At 40.8% G+C, this 19,995-nt stretch overlaps 1 protein-coding gene and 1 long non-coding RNA gene across 2 annotated transcripts in view; one reads left to right on the top strand and one right to left on the bottom strand.

Annotated features, from left to right (window-relative positions):
* Positions 1-1,985: 1,985 nt before the first annotated feature.
* CHMP2B (charged multivesicular body protein 2B) lies at positions 1,986-13,139 on the bottom strand. Its single transcript, XM_042037914.1, has 6 exons — positions 12,981-13,139; positions 9,883-9,974; positions 6,818-7,012; positions 4,350-4,452; positions 3,317-3,423; positions 1,986-3,187 (listed from the first exon to the last, which is right to left on the bottom strand). The coding sequence occupies exons 1-6, from the start codon at positions 13,012-13,014 to the stop codon at positions 3,071-3,073; spliced, it is 648 nt and encodes a 215-aa protein (XP_041893848.1). The 5' UTR covers positions 13,015-13,139; the 3' UTR covers positions 1,986-3,070.
* The window catches only part of LOC121669242, a 61,846-nt gene continuing 51,824 nt past the window's right edge, over positions 9,974-19,995 (top strand). The window contains exons 1-2 of the long non-coding RNA XR_006017656.1: positions 9,974-12,377; positions 16,751-16,851. This is a non-coding gene — a long non-coding RNA (uncharacterized LOC121669242). The remainder of the gene's footprint in view (positions 12,378-16,750; positions 16,852-19,995) is intronic.

Below are 19,995 nucleotides of genomic sequence, written 5' to 3'. Positions count from 1 at the left end.
GTACCTTTAGGCAGGGTGTTAAAGCCACACACTAGAGGGCAAAACAAGGCATTACCACAGTGTATAAATCTGAGGTTCAGCTGTCTCTGAAGAACTGTGATGTGCTGTGCCCTCATTTGAGGGACACAACAGACCAAGCCAAGGCCAGGCTGCTGATCAAAGGTAAGGCAAATAACTTGAAGTTACTCTCTGCTAGATTAATGTGTGTGCATTGAATGCTACAGAGTGTGCTCAGCTATGAACTGTACTAAAAGGCTGATGGAGGTAGGCTGTTCACCTTCTTGCCTAATAGAAGAGCTAGGAATAAATATGGGAAGATGGAAAGAAGCTTGAACTGAAAAAAAAAAAAAAAGGTGGTTCTTAACGTGCTTGGAGAAAAAAATCTGTGGAACTTCTCCACTAAAACATGTGGGTGCCAGAAGTTTTTTTGCATGGACGAGTTCTCAGATGAGAAAGCCACTCTAAGCTGGTGTGGTGTAGAACTTGCATATGGATCTGGAAGTGCTTTATGTTTAAAACAGAGATTGGAAGAGTATTAGGGGAGGAAGCATCATCTACATTCATCCTTGAATTGTTGTTCTTGTTGTTCTCCTGGGCATTGCTTTCTGGGCACTTGTGGAAGAAGACTCTGGATAGAGCCATTGTTAGGTGTGTGCACCACTAGGTCACTGTTCCTGAATGGACTCAGACCCAGTTGCTATTTAAATTGTTAAAAAGGGTAAAAAAAGTTAAGGATTGAGTGGTTCCCTTGTCTTTTTTATCTCTGTAGGCGATACAATTTTGTTACAGGCTGATATAACATGCTGACTATAATTGCTAACACGTAACAAGCCTGCAAACCTGCAGCACTTTCCACTCTGCTACCTAAAGATTTTTACACAGGTTAGAGGGGCAGGACTGAAAAGGTAACTTGTAACAAACCACGGGATTGATGCTGACGCCAGCCCTCCTTCAGCAGTCCTAGAGGCACTGAAAAGCAATGCCTTAATTCCTGTTCCTCAAAGACCCAGAGAAAAGAACTCATAATAGAATTATGCCCAATTTTAGCAGTTACTACAAGGATCAAGTGCATACCTCCTTCAGAAAGGACACAAGCCTTGGTGTTCAACCACACTACAGTCAGCCAGTAACGTTTTATCCCTGTGTTCACATTAGGATTTCTCTTTTTCAGTGCCACAGAGCAGTACTTGGGCACGAGGTTCCAGACAGGGGAATGCAAACTTGAACAAGTCTTTACTGAATGTTGAGTCAAAGGCCCACAAGCAACTACAGTAAATATTATGGTACTTTATAGCTCAGAGGAATATTTATCAGCGCTCACAAAGAAAGCCTAGTAAGAGACAGATGTGTAACACTAACCCTAGAGAGGACAAACTCATTGTGGAATAAAAAGCCTTTTATTGGATTTTTACAAAATAACTTGTAAAAAAAGAAATCACCTTGTATTGGATATATGCAATATATTAACTTACACATTCCTACCCACTACCTGACAGATTCAGTTTGTCCATTATTTCTTTGAAAGAGAAAGAACACCTGAAATTCTAGGCCAAAAACCTGAGGAAGGCTCTCCTGTGAATTCTCTTTCTCTGCTGACTTCAATCCTAAACAGTAGATGGTGCAACAACAGTAGATTTACTGAGGTTTCCTGCTACACTTTGTCTAGCAGCAAGGTCTCTTCATGAAGTTTGTTGCCTCCAGTTATCCTGGTTTTGCTTTTGGGAGGTATTTTGTTTTTCTCTTTTTAAAACCAAGATGGTAATTGTTTCTGTTCAATGAGCAGCACCACTAAACCAGCACTGAGGGCTAAATATCTCCAGCAGAGTCAGGGCTGAGGAATATCACACCATGTAGGGAGTAATAACTGGGAACTGCATTCTCATTTTGTCTATTTCAAGTATCAACAGTTCTTATTCCTCAGCCCAATTCATATTTCACTTAAAGCTAGAATTGTGTTGATGCAGTTCAGAGACCATAGAAAAACCTTCACAGAACCAGAATACTTTTATTATAGTGTTTAGACAAGTAGTTATCATTTATGATCCAAAATTGTTCTCAAAACTGATACTTAGATTTAGTTTATCAATGTGATCAGTTGCATCTTAGCAAACAATACAATTATGCAGTTATCTTCCATTAAGAAATACTGTAAAATATATACAAACGTTGCTTCAGGCAATGTCCTTTTTGCAAGTGCACAAGTTGCATTTCTGAATGAGTGCATCTCTCCGCTTCAGCACTGAGTCCCATCAAGTGTGCACAGAGGTCTCACCAAAGCATTTTGTGAAACCATCTTAATTAAGTTTACTCACCTTCCAAAGACTCATTCTGAAAGAAAACCACAAAGGTACAAGATTTATATACATAAAGGCACAGCAATTCTGTTGAAACCAGCTATGTTACAGTACAATAGAGTTCAATCAGTGCCTTTCATGCAACAAAGTTCACTAACAAATGTAATTCCTCTTCCAAAAAAATTATTTGCACAAGGAGTGTATCCTTCCATTCTGATAAGAAGAATAATGAGCTATTATTTCATCAGCTCAAAAGTTGCTACAGGAATTTCAAAGGAATACATAAAATGTTTTTTTCTTTCTGCCTAAATCTGCTACTCTCAAAGCTGTATCTCATGGAAAAAATAGTTTCCAACTAAGACCCAAGGTGAAGTTTTGTTTGTGATGACAGACTAAGAATGTTCCTATAGCCATAGTTTTGTAATAATGATAAATATTACATAGGTGCTGTCCTAGGAAGTGGCATCACCAGCCACAGAATAGCCAGTTCTAGAGATAGATCAGGAACTGAGATGGAAGAAAACTTGAATCCAAAGGATAGATCTGGATCAGGTATGAGTGAACTTATTGTTAGAACTACCCCCCTGGTTGGTCCAGAGTCAAAAAGACTCCATGCAGTGGACAAAAAATGTACTTTTCTTTGCAAATTGATCTCCAAGTTGTCATTTCTGAGACTTCAGGGTTTTCCTAGAAATCAGTTGCATTGAAAGAGTATTTGCACTCTGTACATGTGACTAGAGCTGAACACTCAGCAGGCAGACTCTGAACTGGACGAGTTAATCCACCCCCAAGGCTTTGAGCTGGCGTTCAATCTCCTCATCCGATATGGTGGTGGTGGTGGTCGATGCCGATGCAGATGGCAACCCTCGGGCAGCTGAGGGAGCTTTGGCCATCTAGAAGGAGACACAAGTTTTCTTCAGTCAGAATAATGCAGGTTATGACAAGCTGACTTGTAGAATAAACTATTTTTAAAAATGGAATGTAGGGGAAAAAGCACACGAGCTGTGCAGAAATAGCCATACCTTGCCAGAGATTTCAATCCCAATCTCATCAAGCACTTGGTTAACAATATCTTGGCTTTCTTCCTCTTCATCAGAAGCATCAAAAATATCATCCAGAGTATCATTAACTTAGAAGAAAGAAAAAAAAGAATCCAGATTGCATTAAACAAAAAACTTAGTACCACCTGGTACCCTCCCAGAACACAGCAGTAATACCCCTGGGTAAGATACCAGCAGAAAGCACCTGCACGTTAGAGAGGCTTTCTTAGCTCTGCCTTGCAAAGCCTGTGAGCACAGCCAGGGCAACAACATGGTAAGGCATGGCTGCTTTTATAAATGTTTAGTTTCACCAAAAGAGTTCAGTTGCTATACCTCTTCCCATACTATAACATTTCTGCAAAACATCTACAGTTTGATAAAAATCCCCTTCCTCTTCTTCCTCCAAGTATGTTGCAAAGTTGTTAACTACTCAGATAACGTGTGCAGTTGAGGTGCTTCCATCTTGGTCAACAGTACTGGTTTGAGTCCATGCTATGACTCCATGAGGTATGACCAACAAAGGGGCAGGACTTGGGATGGGGAGGAGACTGAGCAACACCAGGAATTAGCTAACAGTGAACACATGCACTCAGGAACAAGAAACTTACTGCCTCCTCAAGAAGTTGTTTGTGGCTTAATTTAGGAAAAAGGAGACAGCCATATCATACCACCATGTGCAGACAGCTGTGATTATCGCTATCTAAACTGTGTCCACTTAAAAGAATTTTTCAAGTCTCCCTACCAGTCACGCAATCAAGGCCTTGAACTACTCTTAAACCCTATTCCCCTGCAGTATGTTTTTTCTAAAAATATGATGAATATTCTAGATTTAATACCTAGAGCTTCTAAAGAGTCTGAGGCTCAACCTCCCTGCTCAGACATACATTGTTTTGTTTGCTCTGCAGTTTTGCTGTCAGTTTCATTAACTATAGAAATAAACTTCAAACATCAGTGTTTCTAGGCTGGTTCTCCCCTGCCAAGAGCAGCCAGCTGTTCCCTGCAGTGCAGAACTTACTCATTTCTTCAGTCATTTCCATCTTCATGTTTTCCTTCTGGAAATTCTGCATAGTTTGTAGTGTCTTTTGTGGATCCATTTTCTTATTAACTGCTTGCATTGTCTATTAATAGGGAAAAAACTCTTAAATCATACAATGAGACATTAGTAAATAGCAATGCATTCATTAAGAAAAACCTTTCAGCCCAAATTCCACTTTCCTTGACTCTTTACATCCCATGAGAACTGTAGATAAGTGACAGATCAATAGTACAGGCTGCACTTAGTAAGAAATATTACTATCTAGTGCCCCAATAGACAGACTTTCAAATGTGTGTATCTTTCTTGCACCATGACCCTCCCCTGGCCTTGTATTAGGAAAAATCTGTCTGATCTGAATGAAAAGAATGGAGGACATTTCCTAACTTGAAGGTTACAGACCTTAAGGAAGTAAATGGCTGCAGGTACTTATTCAGAAAGGACCATTTATTTGTACCATCACTGGAAGACAGGCCCTAAATTGTTTCTTTCTGTTAAAATTTAATGGAAAAATTACTTTTCTCTGAAAAGAAAATATTGAAGTATTGAGGAAGTTACTTGCTTAGGGTGCACCTGTGTGATGGGTAGAGATCTTGGTGTGAGATAAACTTCACCCATTTTACTACAGGTGTGCAGCACTGCCTTTGTGGGCACTGCTATGGGATAGTTCCCTCTTTCCTAAAAAGCAAGTTACTGTGGGATATCAGAATCTAAATACAGTCATGAGCAATTGAAATGTAAAATTTAACCATCTTTAACAAGATAAAAGACTTGGTTAATTACAGGAGCCACTTGGTTAATAATCAAGCTACTGCAGCCACTACTGGCTTCACAGGTCTTCTGCCTTCATGTCTGAGTTTGTTCAAAGTGGTAATGTATTCTTGAATTCTAATGTTACTTGAATTTCAAAGACTGTGCTCATGGTCATGTTATTTGAATTTAAAAAGTTGTTCTGGACTTGCAGGGTGTTGGCTCTCTAGAATTCTTTTACAAGAGTTATAAATGGACATGAAAAGTTTCTGCACCGATAGAGAGTTCGTATAACTTCAGAAAATACGGGTCGGATGCATGATTAAAATAAACAGGTACCTTAATTGGACTTTACCACATCCAAGATTAGCACCATACATGTTAAAAAGTATACTGACAGTACTTTGAAAGCTTTGCGTTCACATATTTGCCTTGCTTGTTAAGGCAACTGATCCCATACATTTTCACTGATGGTTTTATGAGATTAACAATTCTTTAACCTTCCCACATTGATAAGGCAAAATATTAACTTTAAAAGTGACCAAAGAAATTTAAGATCTTCCTCTCCAATAATGTTACACAAACTAGGCCATAAAAGTACCTGCTGTGTTTCAAAAAACATAATTTTCTGAATGCTGGGTAATTTTTTAAAAATATTTTTTTTTTTCCCTACTGATGTAATCTTCATAACTATTTCAGTGATGCTTTGGTTTTGAGAAAGTTAATCAAAGATCTAGCATAGATAAAAACAAGTCACCCATGTAATAATTAAAAAGCAAGACCAACTTGTTCACATGAGCAGTGTTGTTGGAATACTGAGTAAGGTGTTGAACCTGATAGTCAGACAAGTCCCCTTTGTAAATTTGCTGCAGAGCCACAACTCTGTATCACTTCATGGCTGGAATCTGCCCTCACGCTGTGTCTAAAGGGCACCTGACCACAAAGCCTTTGTGGTAATTCCTTTCTACATCAAGTTGCATTGCTGTGTTTAACTGGATTTAACTTGGACTGGGATCAAAGCCCAGCTTGGTCTACAGTGATGCATATTAATTATCCTTCCTGCACCTTGAGCTGAACAGTCCTCCTTGCCAAAAGCCAAATCCCTCTTCATCAATTCAGGGAAATAGGGGAAAGTTAACATCTAACTTGGAAAACTGAGATTTTTCACTCTTTTATGAGATGACATTTGGGAGAAACCTTAATGCAGTATTATTTCCAGAGAGAGCACAGAGAGAATGACAGCAAACTCCAGATTAGATTTTTTTAGGAACTTTAGATCCAAAGTAATAACCTACTTTTTTCAAAGGCCATAAAGCTATTGTGACACACTGCCTTGATTTCTTGATGAATCATGACCTACTTTTTCCCAGTAAAAACTGCTTGTGACAATATATACAGGCAAGGCACTGTAGCAGCAGGGATTGGGGTTTTTATGTACTAAAAGAGTTCATTCACTGGCATTAGGTTGTTTTTATCATGTAAACATTTGACAGCTGTCTAGCCCAAGAAGGTATGTAGGTGCTATGTGGCAGGACTGACTAAACAAAAATTTAATAATATAAACCCAAATTACATTTCCCAACTGCATCCTCACCACCACTTGGGGCAGTGACTTTTATCCCTGCAATTACACAAAATCACACAATTTTTGCAACCATATGCTCCATTTGAATATAAAAGAATATCTTGTAGTGCCTTACTTTGGCTGTAGCTGACATAGCTCCTGCCATCTTCATCTGGGAGTTCATGACCTTCGTTTGAGTGGACATGGAAGTGACTTTGGAGCTCACAGCATAGGTTCGATTCTTCTGCTTCCGCAGCTGCACCAGCTGCTTGGCCAGCACTTTGCAGGCCTCTTTGTTACCAGTCTTAGCCATTTTCTTGATTTCCAGTTCCTGTGAAAAAAGGTGTGGGATTAATTCTACAGAATTTTCCTGCATGCAAAGACTATAATTAAGCCTTACCACTAATAATTAAATTCAAAAGTTGACTATTCTCTTGTATCTTTTAAGACATTTCAAGTCATATAAATAGTTCCTTGCTTTTTTAACAAGGCTGTTTAGCAGAATCAATGTCATGCTGGTATGATTTGACCACAAGGAAAAAACTCAGTAAAACTGAATTACAGTGTGGTAGCACACAGTTCCCCCAAAGACTTCAATTTCTGCATGATGTCACATTCACTTCTATGTGCACATTCAATTCCATATCTGGATAGGGAGCCACACTTCAAAAAAAGCCCCAAAAAGTGAAGGAATTGTGATGTCCAGTCAACTACTGGTGCCATGACTCTAATCAACTTTGATTTCTTGCCATCAAACAACATCACTCATGTAGGAAATGGAGAGTTCTTTTCAACAGTTTTTCAGCCTCAAGAGAACCTCACAGCCTTTTTGGGGAAGAAGTAGATAAAGTTAGATGACCAATAATTGTAGGCTGTTTACCCTCATAATTTAGCTGGACTTAATAATGAAAGTGGTATAATTTAACATGTGCTTATGCTGTAAAAAAAGACCCTTGTGTCTTAGAAAACCAAAACAAACCCCCAATCTGTCAATTCAAAGAGAAATAACAATCTGTTTAGCCCAGAGGTACCAGGAAAAAGCCTGACACAAATAATCTTGTCAGCTGGGATTCTTCAAAGTGGGCCTTCTTGGCACACTTCGTGACTTGGTAATGTAAACTTTGCAACCACTTTTTCCTTAACAACCTTTTCAAGGAGGTCTTGCCACAGTGGCTCAGTTTTCTGTAGATGTGCATTTGTCCATTTTGATTTTTACCATTAAGTAAAAGCAGCTTTTAAAGACCAGCTTTATCCTGGATTTTTCAGGAGAATATGCCAGCTAAAGGTATGCAGTTGCTTCACTTTATGTGCTCTGGCAATCCAGAAAACTGCACTTACAAGAAGCTATGAAAAGATAAATTCTAGTCACCAGGACATGCAGAACAGTCACATTTAAAGGCAGGTATAAACTGACCCACTGCGTTACCCTGACTACCAGAAAATTTCATAGTTAAGTTTATTACAGAGATGGCTCTGGCAGAAAATCTCTGCAGATTCATAATTTTTAAAGGGTATGTCATACACACTATTTTTAATCCAGGAAGGTACAGAGTGGCAAAGAAGCAGCATGAGACTGTTCAAATGTAAGAGGCCTGAAATAGAAGCTGTACTCTTGGAAAGTAGATCACAGAAGCCACAAAAATTCCTGTAACATCACCAGAATAATATTTCCTTTCTTTTTTGTACCTAAAATGCTGTGAAGGTTGGAGGGATTAATTTGTACCCTATCGTTTTAACAGCAAACATTTGAAAATAGGGATTTTCTCAGTAAGTTCAAAGACTTATATAGCATTTATAACCTGATTTTTAAAGCAAAAAATAGTTTCACAAACCATTGCTAAATCACTGCAGATAATCCACCTGCAGAAATCAAACCCTATATACAGATGATTTTTCTTAATTAAAATGAATTTGGGTAAATTTGGGGTACATTATTTGTGTTTGAGAAGTTTGGGGCAAGTTTATTGAAGTCAGTTATGCTCTTCTGGGGAAAAAAATGAAAATTTATACAGTCGTATCAGGTTACTGAACTGTCTGCATATATTAAGGTATTTTTATCCATAGAATTAATATAACTGGGTTTTCTTAGAGTAGTACGTTAAAATTAAGGGGGAAAAAGGTCTTTCTAGAGAAAGCACATAATGAAATGTTTTGAGATCGACTGATAAGTCCCTGATCCTTCTTCACCTGATCTGACACTGAAAATGAATATTTACTGTCTATTGCTCCTCTCATTCTGGCAGCAAATTTTAACTTTTTCAAAGACATATTTCACTGCTCCTTTCTTCTTCTCCTCAGAAATCCAACATTTCTGAAACCGCTTCGTGTGGCAGGTAATCAACACTTCAGCCCGAATATTCACTAAAATGAGGGTTATTTCCAGATTTGGAATATTTCATACTGGGAAAATGCCTTATTTATGAGCAACCTACTATATCTTACATGTCCAAGGCTCTCAGAAACAGTTTCTCTGATCTTTTAGTTTATTATTCCCAGCTCTTGGTATTCATGCAGCCTGCTGCCATGAACCACACCACCTCAATAGCTGCTGGAACTGGCTGGATTCGCACAGCTTTTCCCACAATCTGAGCATTCTTCATGCATCAAACCCCACCATCTGGCACATCCATTTCTCCTCTTACAGTGCCACACAGGTGCAGCATTCAGCCACCGAGTACTTGAAAGCTCACACACAGTAAGTTCTGAATAGATCTTAATTTGGGCAACAGTGCTACTGTTATTAGCTAATTTTAGGGAAGTTCTATATGAATGAAAATAACCTTATGGGGTATTCATGATATTCTATGATTTTTCAAGTATTCTCTCCCACTGGAAAGTCATGGCAAGTGTGATAGCATTTATACTTCTTTTAATTTTTTCACCCCAAGACCACTGATTTACAAACCTTTTAGAAAAAAAACTTCTGAAGGATAGAGGATGCCAGGAATTGTAGGGAAAGACCAATGTGGTCATTTCATCTAAACACATTGTTTCAGGATTTTCCTATGCCAAAGGCTGAGAATTGCTTTTAGACAGTAAATGTTTTCCAACACAATTTTAATAACTGAGAAGTGAAAATGGAAAGACAACTTTTTTTAGTATTCAATTATTATGCATTGATTTATATCTTTAAAACTTTTCAAGTTTTCTGTCATGTGTGCATGTTTTAAAGAGCAAAATGAAGTTCGCTGTCGTACTTACCAGTTGTTTTTCCTGTTTTTCAAGTGCTGCTCTATCTCTGCTTATAGCCCTCTGTGTACCTCTTAACTCTCGATTTTGCTCCTTTATTATATCTGGAAAGAAAATATCGATAGCTGGGCAAAGTTTTCATACTCCGTAAACATCTGCTAAGCACCCCACAGACAAGCAGCATGTTTGACACCTCCCTTTGTTCAGAATGAAGTGTCAGCATTTCAGAGATAGAAAATATTAGCAAAATACAGTTTGGTGTATGCAACATCATCGTGACAGCAGTGTTTAAAAAAAAAAAAGCTGTTTTACCTAGGATGTTACTTTGCACCATAACCACAGGAAGAGCCTTAACCCCACGGTAGGACATCTGTACACACACTTTCCTGCAAGTCCAGCACTAACTCAGCAGTATCCTGTTCACTGCCATCCCACTGCTTTTCCTCCAGCCAGGCCTAACTGCAACAGTAAAGCAGCTGAAGGAACCTTGATTTATGAGATCTCAGAACAGGTGAGGAGTTCCCAGCTCCACTAAAACAGTGAAAATAATCCCAGGTGGAAGTCCCGGATCTTGCTCTTCTCTGTCCTTATTCTGCTCTGGGGGAGAGTTTCCTCTCCTCCAGATCTGTGCAGCCCTTCTTCAAGTCAGACTATAAAGCCAAGAGTGTTTGAACCTTTTCAATCAGGAGATGCTTAAGAATAGTAAGGTACGAAAGTGGGGGCTTTTATAACAATTTTCAGTCTCCTGACAACTGACGTAGCCAGCAAAGCTTGAACACTGTCTGGTGTTCCTTCATAGGAGTTTTGTGCACTGTACTATTAAGAATTATTTACTAGTAACATCCTCTTAGTAAAGCAAGTATTGTTTACAGTCCAGGCATCAGTCATGCTAGTTGCAACTAACTTTTGACAGGATTTACAACACGTGCTTGGGTGTGATTCACCTGGGCAAAGGCAGAGCAGCAGGTCTGCATCTGACTCAGCATCCTCTGACCTTCATAGAGGAAAGAAGTTTTTATTTAGGGGAGATTCATCTACTCCTATTCTATGTCTGCACTTTGGTTGGGAGTTTGAAAGCAGCAGACTCTCACATGAACTTTGTTCAGAGCTCTTTCTTCTAATCCACAGTAACATGGCAGGGCACTGCTATTGTACCTACAAAGTTTGAAGCAATGAGAATCAATACATACAGGCAGAGTTACTCACAGAATTAAAGGATAAATTCTATCTAGAACCACAGGCCACCCTTTCCATTTTTTAAAGTTTGGGGCAATTTTTCTGCAAACAGAGAGAAGCATTCACACTCTTCATTCCCAAAACCAGAAATACTGTGAAACACTCATTGCTGAAATTGTTTCAACATTAATAGGTCTGAATTGGAAAACCACCCCAAACCTCCACTGGCATTTTAAAGACACAACATACACTTCCTCTTCCAACTTTGATGGAGATTTGCCCAGTAATTGGGCAAAGAAATATATATTTTAAAAAAAACAGTGTGAAAACGACAAATGTTTTTACAATGCTACCACTGCTGTGAGTACTACACAAAAAGCATCCTTGGGAGATGCAGACTTTTCAGTGGACAATAACTGAGAACTGAAAGATAGCACAGAATATAACTGCATTCTTCTTCACACAGGCAAAGCAGCAGTGAAAATCATTCTGAAAATGCTACAGGCAAGTAATTTTGAAGGTAGATAAATGCATATTACTTGCACAGCTGCACTTGGTGAAAGAAAAAGCTTAATAGCTAAATACAAGACTGGCTTTTCTAACTACACTATTAAAAAAAATCCTTAGCATAGTGAGCTTGAGAGGTAGGAACTTCAAGGTGATAACAAACAAGAACAGTACTTAACTCAGGAAACAATAAGGGTGAGCGCAATGCTTATTTCTGTGGTTTCTGATTCCCCATAGTAGCTCAGCAATAAACTGAAAACAACTATCTGCAGTTACTGACTCTTTCATCTGTTTTTAGAAGTGAAGGCCAAGATGAGAATTTGGTTCTTGTTTCTGTCTGATAACTGAGGCAAATCCCTAGTTAATCAAGCAGACAGAATACGACAGGTTATTCTAAGATAGTCTTTTGCCAGCAGCCACTCCTGTGTGTCACGCTGGCGTCACACACACACACACCAGGACAAGGAGGAAGCACCTCCATTCCTTGAAACAGGTTGGACAAGGGACATCCAGCAGGGCTTGACCTGGCTCCTGCAATCCTTCCTTGGTCATGGAAGCTTAGCACCAACTCCCCTTCCTCCCTTCTCAGGCAGGCGCCGCATCTAAAATGGCAAGAGCCAGGTGGGACCTGTGCATGTTCCCCTCCGGTGACACACAATTGGTTGATGAGCAGCGTCATTTTTTGCGAGCCCTTTTCAAACGCCGACCCACCAGATTTGACACGGGGCACCCACCCAAAATGCCAGAGAGCCAGACCTGGGGCTCCCCAACCCTGGGGCACGACCACGTGGACAGCTGAGTATCGCCCAGCGGCCTGCTGGCAGGTAAGGCATCTTTTTGGGCTTTACTTTGGGGATCGTTATTCCTGCTGAAGTTTAAGCGTTTTGGAAAGCCAGACTGGCTACAGAGAGCCAAGACCAAGTTGTTTCCACACCCCCGCGGAGCCCAAGGCCGGGCGGTGGCGGCTCCCGCAGCCTGGACGTGGCTCCCGCACAGCGGCACCGCTCGCGTCCCGGCTCCCCCTGGGCCCCGGCAACTCCCGGCGGGCCTGTTTTGTTTCCCTCGCTGCCAGCTCCTCCTCCTCCCTCATCCACGTCCCGGGATCGCCGGGCCCGGCTCCCAGCCCTGCCGGTGAGCCGGGAATCCCCCGCCCCGCTGTGCCAGGGCCGGCCGGGCCCGGGGACTCTCCCCGAGCGCCGCCGGTGAGTCACGGCGGGCGGGCCGGGGCCTCCTGCTCCTCTCCTGCTCCTCTCCCTGCGGGCTGCCGCTCCGCCGGGACGCGGGGCCCGGGGCCCGGGGCCGCGACCCCCGCCGGCCGCCCGATGCTCCGGAGCCCCGGCCGGGACCAGCCCCGCGCCCGGGGTCGTGCGAGGGCTGGGGGCGGCTGCTGCCGGGGGCCGGCGGGGCCTCTCCGGGCGCCCACTCACCGTCCACGGTCTTCTTCTTGAAGAGCGAGGCCATGGCGGCAGCCGGTCCCGCAGCCGCCGGACCCCGCAGCCGCCTCGGCGGGCTCCTGTCGCCTCCTGCTCCGGTGACCAGGAAGCGGCCGGGCCGCGATCGCCCGGCCGGCTCCGCCTCCCGGCGCCGAGGGGCGGAACGGGGCCGGGCCGGGGCTCCGCGCTGCGCCCGCCCACCCTGCGGGGCTCGGGCCGGGGCCGGGGAGGCGCGGGCGGTGTGGGGCTGCGGGAGCGGCTCCGGGAGCGGTTTCTCTTTCTCCCGGCGAGGTTTCGGTGTCTGGCCGCCCTCGTTTGGCCGCCCCGAGCCGCAGGAGAGGCGCTGCGGGACCCACCCGGCCATCCTGGGGACTCCCCCGCAGCCGGGACGGGGCGGTGATGTCCCGGCTCCCTGCCCCGCTCGGTGGTTTGGGTTTTCTTCTCGTACGTGTTATTATTAAAGGTTAAAATGGAAACATATTAAAAGTTAATTCGGCAGCGTGGTGCTTTCCGGGTTCTCCGCTTGGTTTTCTGAAAACACTGGTCTCGTTGGAAATAGCAAGTTTTCACTGTTCTTTATGTGTCCCTTTACTTACTTTTCACCGGTTTTTCTAGGCTGAAATCCATGCCGTGTGTACACAGGTACTATGGGAATTCAGCAAGCTTCTATAAGGAAACCTGGTGCGTCGGCATCTGGAAGGATTTGGGCACAGGTCACAATTAAACACACGATTAAACAGTGGGATCACTGCCTGTCCCCGACAGATGAACCGTGGGGTTCAGGATTTTTTGTTCAGGAGCATCCCGGCTCTGGGCCCTCACCCCAAGCCATTGCTGAGTCTGGAGAACTGATTACACATTAGTTTTTCTAGGATATGCCTTTGTCTGAGGGTCACAAGCACCGCTGTGCACAAGAGTATGGAAAAAGGAATAATAATTTTCTTGGGTTTCAATGTGTAACTACAAGCCTTAATTTTTAATAAGGTAGTTTATAACATAGCTGTGGTTTCATCATTGGCTATTACCTACATATGCATCATGCCCTTAGAAAATAAAAAGAAGACCTTTATTAAAAAAGACAGAGCTGTAGGTTTGAATACCAGCTAGATATAACTTTCTTACTTTGAAGTGTTGGGGGGGATTATGTTAATTTACAAGGAAAAAAAAAGTGACTGGAATGTAGTAATGCATTTTGATGGCTAGGTATAAATTCAACCCGAGAAACAATTGTAAGTTTATGGTTGCAGTACCCTAATAAACCACACTTTTATAACCTTGCATGGAGAAACAATCTATTAGATTATTATAATAGCAGTGTAAGGATGTATGTGGACATAGGAAAGTACAGACTATGTGCTTGGTGTCAGTATTCCTTGAATTTCTGAAAACACTGATTTTGTTGTAAATAGAAACTTTTCATTGTTTTGTGTGTGTCTCTTTAGTTATTTTTCACTGATTGTTCTGGGCTGAGATCCAGACCATGTGTGATGACATAGAAACTGTGGAAATTTAGCGATTGTCTATGAGGCAAGATAAATAAAATACACTTTACAAGTTTATCCCTGTCTGTACTCTTTGTTAGGTCATATCAATCAGGCATGGGTTAGTAAGCAAGACTGGAATCCTGGTTTTGAAAATGCACAGATGAGGGGGAGGAGAGCACTTGTAATTTAGATTCAGATCCCCACTTTCCTTGAGAGAGAGACTGGGCAGACTAACTACGAGGTACTCTTAAATTGTGCTAATTAGCTATGAGACCAGAAATGCATTTTTCCATAATATTTCTTCATGAATGTTTAATTGTGATGAGATAAACAAAGATGTCCATAGTGGGCTTCATGACTGCAGTAAATACAGTATGTCTGAGCTATTGCTTGCCAAGTCTTACTTTTCTGTGTTATAAGGCTGAATGCTGGGATGATATTGTAGGTATTGGTAGCAGTGGTAAGAGAAGCCCTTGAATTTATCTTTTAAATTCATAATGTTTAAATATCAGTGTTTCTTTTAGAGTCTAACTTGGTTTAGAATCTAATCACCAATCAAAATGTAAAAAAAAAAAATCTTACTTTTTGATGTGACAGACAAACTTTAAAAATCAATCAGCTGGAATAAACAACCTGTCCTTAGTGACTGTATGCAAATATCACTAGCAAACCAAAGCAGGGATGGTGCATTTCCTGTTTGTTGGATTTACAGTGAAACTGGGACACAACAACTGTTTTAGAAGGATGATACAATATCCTGTATTAATTTGGAAATGAAGACTTCCAAGCCAAAGTATGCAAAATGAATGGATAACAAAAACTGATTAACAGGAGGAAAGCTGGTGTTCATTGTTTCAGAGTTGTACTTAGAAAAAGAAGGGAGGGAGGGTTTGTTTTTAGTGGTATAGATAAGCTGCTCTAGCATTGGTGTGCTGGGATATTTAAGCACACAGTTAATTTAAACCAGGTGATGAGGTTCAATCTGTTTAAATCTAAACATGTTCAGGTGGTCAGATGAAATGGCTGCTATGAAGACACCCTTATAAATTGGTGCCTTCACTGTTCTTTAGAATAGTAAAGTGTCTGATTTGAAAAAAAAATCCTTTCCTGACTATGCTCTCAGGAGAAAAAGGAGTGGTGAGCTTCCAGACATGTGAGTCCTAAAGAAGCTCTTGAGGTTATGCTTTAAATCTTTTTAAGCTTTCTGGTCTAATGAAGGTTACTAGTTTTCCCTATCTCCTTTTCTAGTGTGAGTGAAACATTGCAAGTGAACTTTCACTGACAGCTAAGGCAGGCTGTCTTGGGATGCTTTGTGGATAATGACCCAAATTCAGCACTGTTTGATCTATTCTGGGCCTGTCTAATTCCTGCTCTGCAGATATAAGGAAATTAAATGAGGCTGTGTGTAGTGAAGAATGAAGTGGTAAAGTTGAAAATTACAGAGGCCTGAGAAAAATAAATGATCAAAGAGTGTATAAATGTATTGCTATATGAAATGCACAGCACTTTACGTGTAAAACAAAGTTATGAGGAGAAGTGTACCTCAGCAAGGGGCCGCTTTCCAAAATCCGCAATGCTTTACCTTATCTTGGGGGAGCCCCACAGGAATCAAACTCATGTAAGAGTTTGTGAATTGTGCTAAAGGCGACGTGGCTTTATCCCTTGTCATGTGAAGGTGGGCTGAGCTTGGAGGGGGGCAGAAAGGAAAAAGCAGGGAGGAAATTGCAGCTCTTAATGAAGCTCAGGCTGCAGTTTGCCCCAACACCCAGATCTGCAGTGGTACCAGGGGAATGCTGTGGCAGTGTTAAATGGGTGGCTCTGCTGAAGTCTGCGTGTGTGTCATCCTGTTATCTCTAATTGCACTCATTAGTAATGGAATCTGGAAATGGGAGTGTGCCCTCCATGGTGGGGAGGGCATGGAAATACAGGCCAGAGGCACAAAACCTCGGAGGATTGGAAAAAGGTGAAGCAGAAAGGAGCAGGTGAGGGGTGGTGGCTGGCACAAAAGGGGAGTGTAAATTTTTGAAGAGTAAAAAGTTGGAAATGGTAGGAATAAATGAAGAGAGCCCTAGGAAAGAGGATAAAGAAGGTGAAGAGGAGCAGTCAGGGAAATGCTGTAGCTGTAAGATGGTGGAGGTTTCCTCCAGTGCTGCAGTTCTAGAGGGTTCAAATGAGTTCAAATTTATTTGCCTGCTTTGTTAAAAAAGAAATCTCTTACTTATTTGTGCAAGTGTAAAAAAACCTGTGTTTTATACAGCATATCTTGTCCTCACCTTGCAGATTAGACAACTTCCCAGCTACATTTGTGGAAAGCTCATGAGAACTGAAAAATACCTCATTCATAGGAGGAAAATCAGGAGTCATATCTAGCAAATACACAGGTATGAAATAACCTTTATAGATGCTGAAAGTAAAATTATTGAAATGGATTTCAGAAGAGAAAATTAACTGTCTTCAAATAATGGCCTTAGTGAATTGCTGTCCAGTAAGAATAATATCACAATAAATGAGGTGACAAACAGGAAACAAGTCAGTAAGCTAAAGATCAGTGGATTAACTATTTGGAAATAGTTTATAGTTCTAAACATTTTCATTTTTAAAATGTATGGTTTTATGGATTTAGGGGAATGTAGTGAATCTGAAATAGGAGAATGTCTTGCTTTCCATCTGTTCACAATTTAAGTTGAACTGGGCATGTATGTGAAGCAGAGAGTATATTGTTAGTCTTATTCATAACTTAATTGTTGTTTGCCTTCTCTGTCTAAGAAGGATCAATTGCCAACAGACTGCCACTCTTCCAAGCCTTGCGTCATACAAGGCACATAGAGTAGAGGGAAATGCACATTTGGGTGTGTCAGCATGGCTTGATTTAATTTGTTCTGGTGAGTACTTGTTGACATCTATGGAGATTGAGATTGTCTGAGAGAGGGTATTTGTGATGTGCATGTTTTGCTTGATAATCTGCTGAATTCACTTGACAGACCTATGAATAAGTAAAAACCAGCAAGAATGAGTTAAAGGAATACTGTAGTGCCTGAAGTGTGAAATGTTACTCTAGTTTGCTGAAAAGCTTTTGGTGAACTGGAACCTTGAATGTATAAAGGATGTTGTCTTCATCTCAAGTTTTTGCTCCTAAGTGCATTTATGAACAATTCTGGGGGGGAAAGAAATCTACCAAAACCCCTAAAAAAATCCCCAACAACCAAAACCTGCCAAACATTCTTAGTACATGTGAGAGTAGGCAAGTTTTTTCTGTTGCACAGAACCAGCCCAACGAAGTAAGATACGTATGCAAGAGTACACCTTACTTTTAGCCACTTTCAGCATTTTCTTAATAAAGTAAGAGTACTTTGAACTGTTTATTATGTGCATGAAGCTCAGTACTTTGTGAAGCCCCCTAAATGCCTACCCCCTCCTTACAGAAATCTGGTCTTAATTATCACCTTGATTGGTAGTAATAGGATACTTTTGACTTGTAGACTGCGTCTTTTATAACCTTCACGTCTGATTACAAGGTTTTTCCTTCGTGGAAGAGTAAATGCTTCACTATAAAATAGTGCCATTACTTTATACAAGCAGAGTCAGTTTTGCTTCAGTAATCAAGTACAGTAGGACATCATATTTCTGTAGGGCATTAATGAAATCAAAGGTTATACTTTTAAGAGCTTTTGCTTGCAAATATCATTTCTTTAAATGACTTTTCCCAGGGAGAAAAGGAAATCCAGGCTAGCAACAAAGTAGGTAAATACTGCTAGCATTTTATCACAGGCTTCAAGACTTCCTCTAGGCATCAAGTTTAGAAAAAAATGGAATAAGATATTATGGGGAGGATATTTATTATTACAAACTGCAAAGTCAACAGGGACTTCTAAATGTTCTTGCAGTCATAATAGCCTATCTCATGTTAATTCTAGCCCAAAGCTCTGTGACTCTTTATGTGCAGAGATAATGGGGGGTAAAACTGTATTTTTAGTTTAGCAGCAGATTCCTCCCAACCATGGAAAATAAATTAGGGAGCTTTACAAACTAAAAATGATTTGGGCTTTGAAGGAATTCCCAGCAATAATATACAAGACTTATTACCCTGGGTAGTTGGAGGGTCCCATATGTTTATGGCTGATAGTAGTCATTTTGATGGAATATTGCCTCAGCAACTTGTTTTCAAATAATTTGCCTGTAACCCAGATCTGTTGATTCTAAAAAGAAGATCTTTCGGGTAATGTTGTTCTTGTTTGTACTCCCTATGTGTCTCTTAGATAAAACACAGTGCATTTTGCCCAGGAAAAATGCTTCATCAGTGGTGAAGTTGCTATATTTAATTTAGCTGGAGTTCACTACACATCAAGGTTTAACACATCAAGGCTTGGGTTAAATACGTTCAGATTTGAGAACATGTGTGTGTTTTTTGGGGTGGTTTTTGAGAAAAAGACACTACAAGTAGTTTTTTCCAAAATAATGCCTTACAAACCTAGAAAATCCAGCTTAAGGTTATTGCTGTTCATTATTTGTTTGACATTGTTATCTAGGAACATGGCTGCTTTGGGTTTGGAATGCTGTAAGCTCTGAGGGGGAGAAAAATCAGTCCATGCCTCAGAGAATATACTGTCCCAAAAATAGTAAGAAATAGTATGTGAATGTCAATAAACTGGGCAGTGCATAGAAAGCAGAAGTTAATTTATGTAGCTTCACACATTGTCTGTGCATAGGTGTCATGGTAAAAAGAAGTCAAGCTTTAGAAAAAACCCTTCGTCAGTAAGGAGAAAACAAAAGATTCTTGTCAAAGCATCTTAAGCTTTAAAAAGCAAAATAATAACAGTGTCCTAAAAGCTTAACAGTAATTGAAGGAATCAGCATGGTCTGTGATGTTGTGGAGGTGGAGTTTGGGATAGGCCAGGGAAAGCCTTGAATACACCTGCACACAACCAAAGGAGCCACCTGGAAGGATGCAGTGAAAATGGCAATGTGGTCAAAGAAATGATCTGAAGAGATGGTCTTTTGGGGTGGCATTTATGGAGTGGAGTTGTGATGGTATTCTTGCATCCATGTGAAGATAAATTAATTTTAATATATTTAGGAAAGTTAATTTTTCTTTAAATATAAAGGGAATAGAAAACTATATCTTAAAACTGGAAGTGTCAGTTCAAGGAGCTCTTATCTTGGTCTTGTTGTTAATGATTTATGTTTTCCCTGGGGTTCAGAATGCTTGTCATTTACACTGTCTTTTGGGAACAGCTATAGCTGCCTATGGCCCAATCCAACAAGAAATATATTCAGTTCCTCTCTGACAAAAGTGTATACAAACCTCAAAGTCTCTAGAATCTCCTCTGAAAGTACACAGTGCCAGAAAGATATATTTTATATTGTATTGGACCCTAAAGTGTTATAAAAACTGTCATATCCCTTTTTTTCTTTTTTTAAAATTTTTTTTTGGTAGCTTTATGACCAGCAAGACAGCATCAAGCAGTTTATTGCAGACCTGGTTTATGCCTTGCAAGAGAGCAGTGTAGTAGACCCTTGTGCATGCT

The sequence above is a fragment of the Corvus kubaryi genome, unplaced genomic scaffold, assembly GCF_017639235.1.
Source record: "Corvus kubaryi isolate FWS band 111438036 unplaced genomic scaffold, C.kubaryi_AGA036_p1.0 37391, whole genome shotgun sequence".
NCBI classification, from domain to species: Eukaryota; Metazoa; Chordata; class Aves; order Passeriformes; family Corvidae; genus Corvus; species Corvus kubaryi.
Note: the sequence above shows the minus strand (reverse complement) of the source record. Positions and strands in the feature narration are given on the sequence as shown.

What these genes read in the sequence shown, in the direction of transcription:
- CHMP2B (XM_042037914.1), bottom strand. Translation starts at nt 13,014, where the DNA reads ATGGCCTCGCTCTTCAAGAAGAAGACCGTGGACG. An exon ending in CTATGTCAGCTACAGCCAAA is followed by an intron (nt 4,453 to 6,817) that starts GTAAGGCACTAC and finishes CCCTATTAATAG; the next exon opens with ACAATGCAAGCAGTTAATAA. An exon ending in GGAAATGACTGAAGAAATGA is followed by an intron (nt 3,424 to 4,349) that starts GTAAGTTCTGCA and finishes CTTTCTTCTAAG; the next exon opens with TTAATGATACTCTGGATGAT.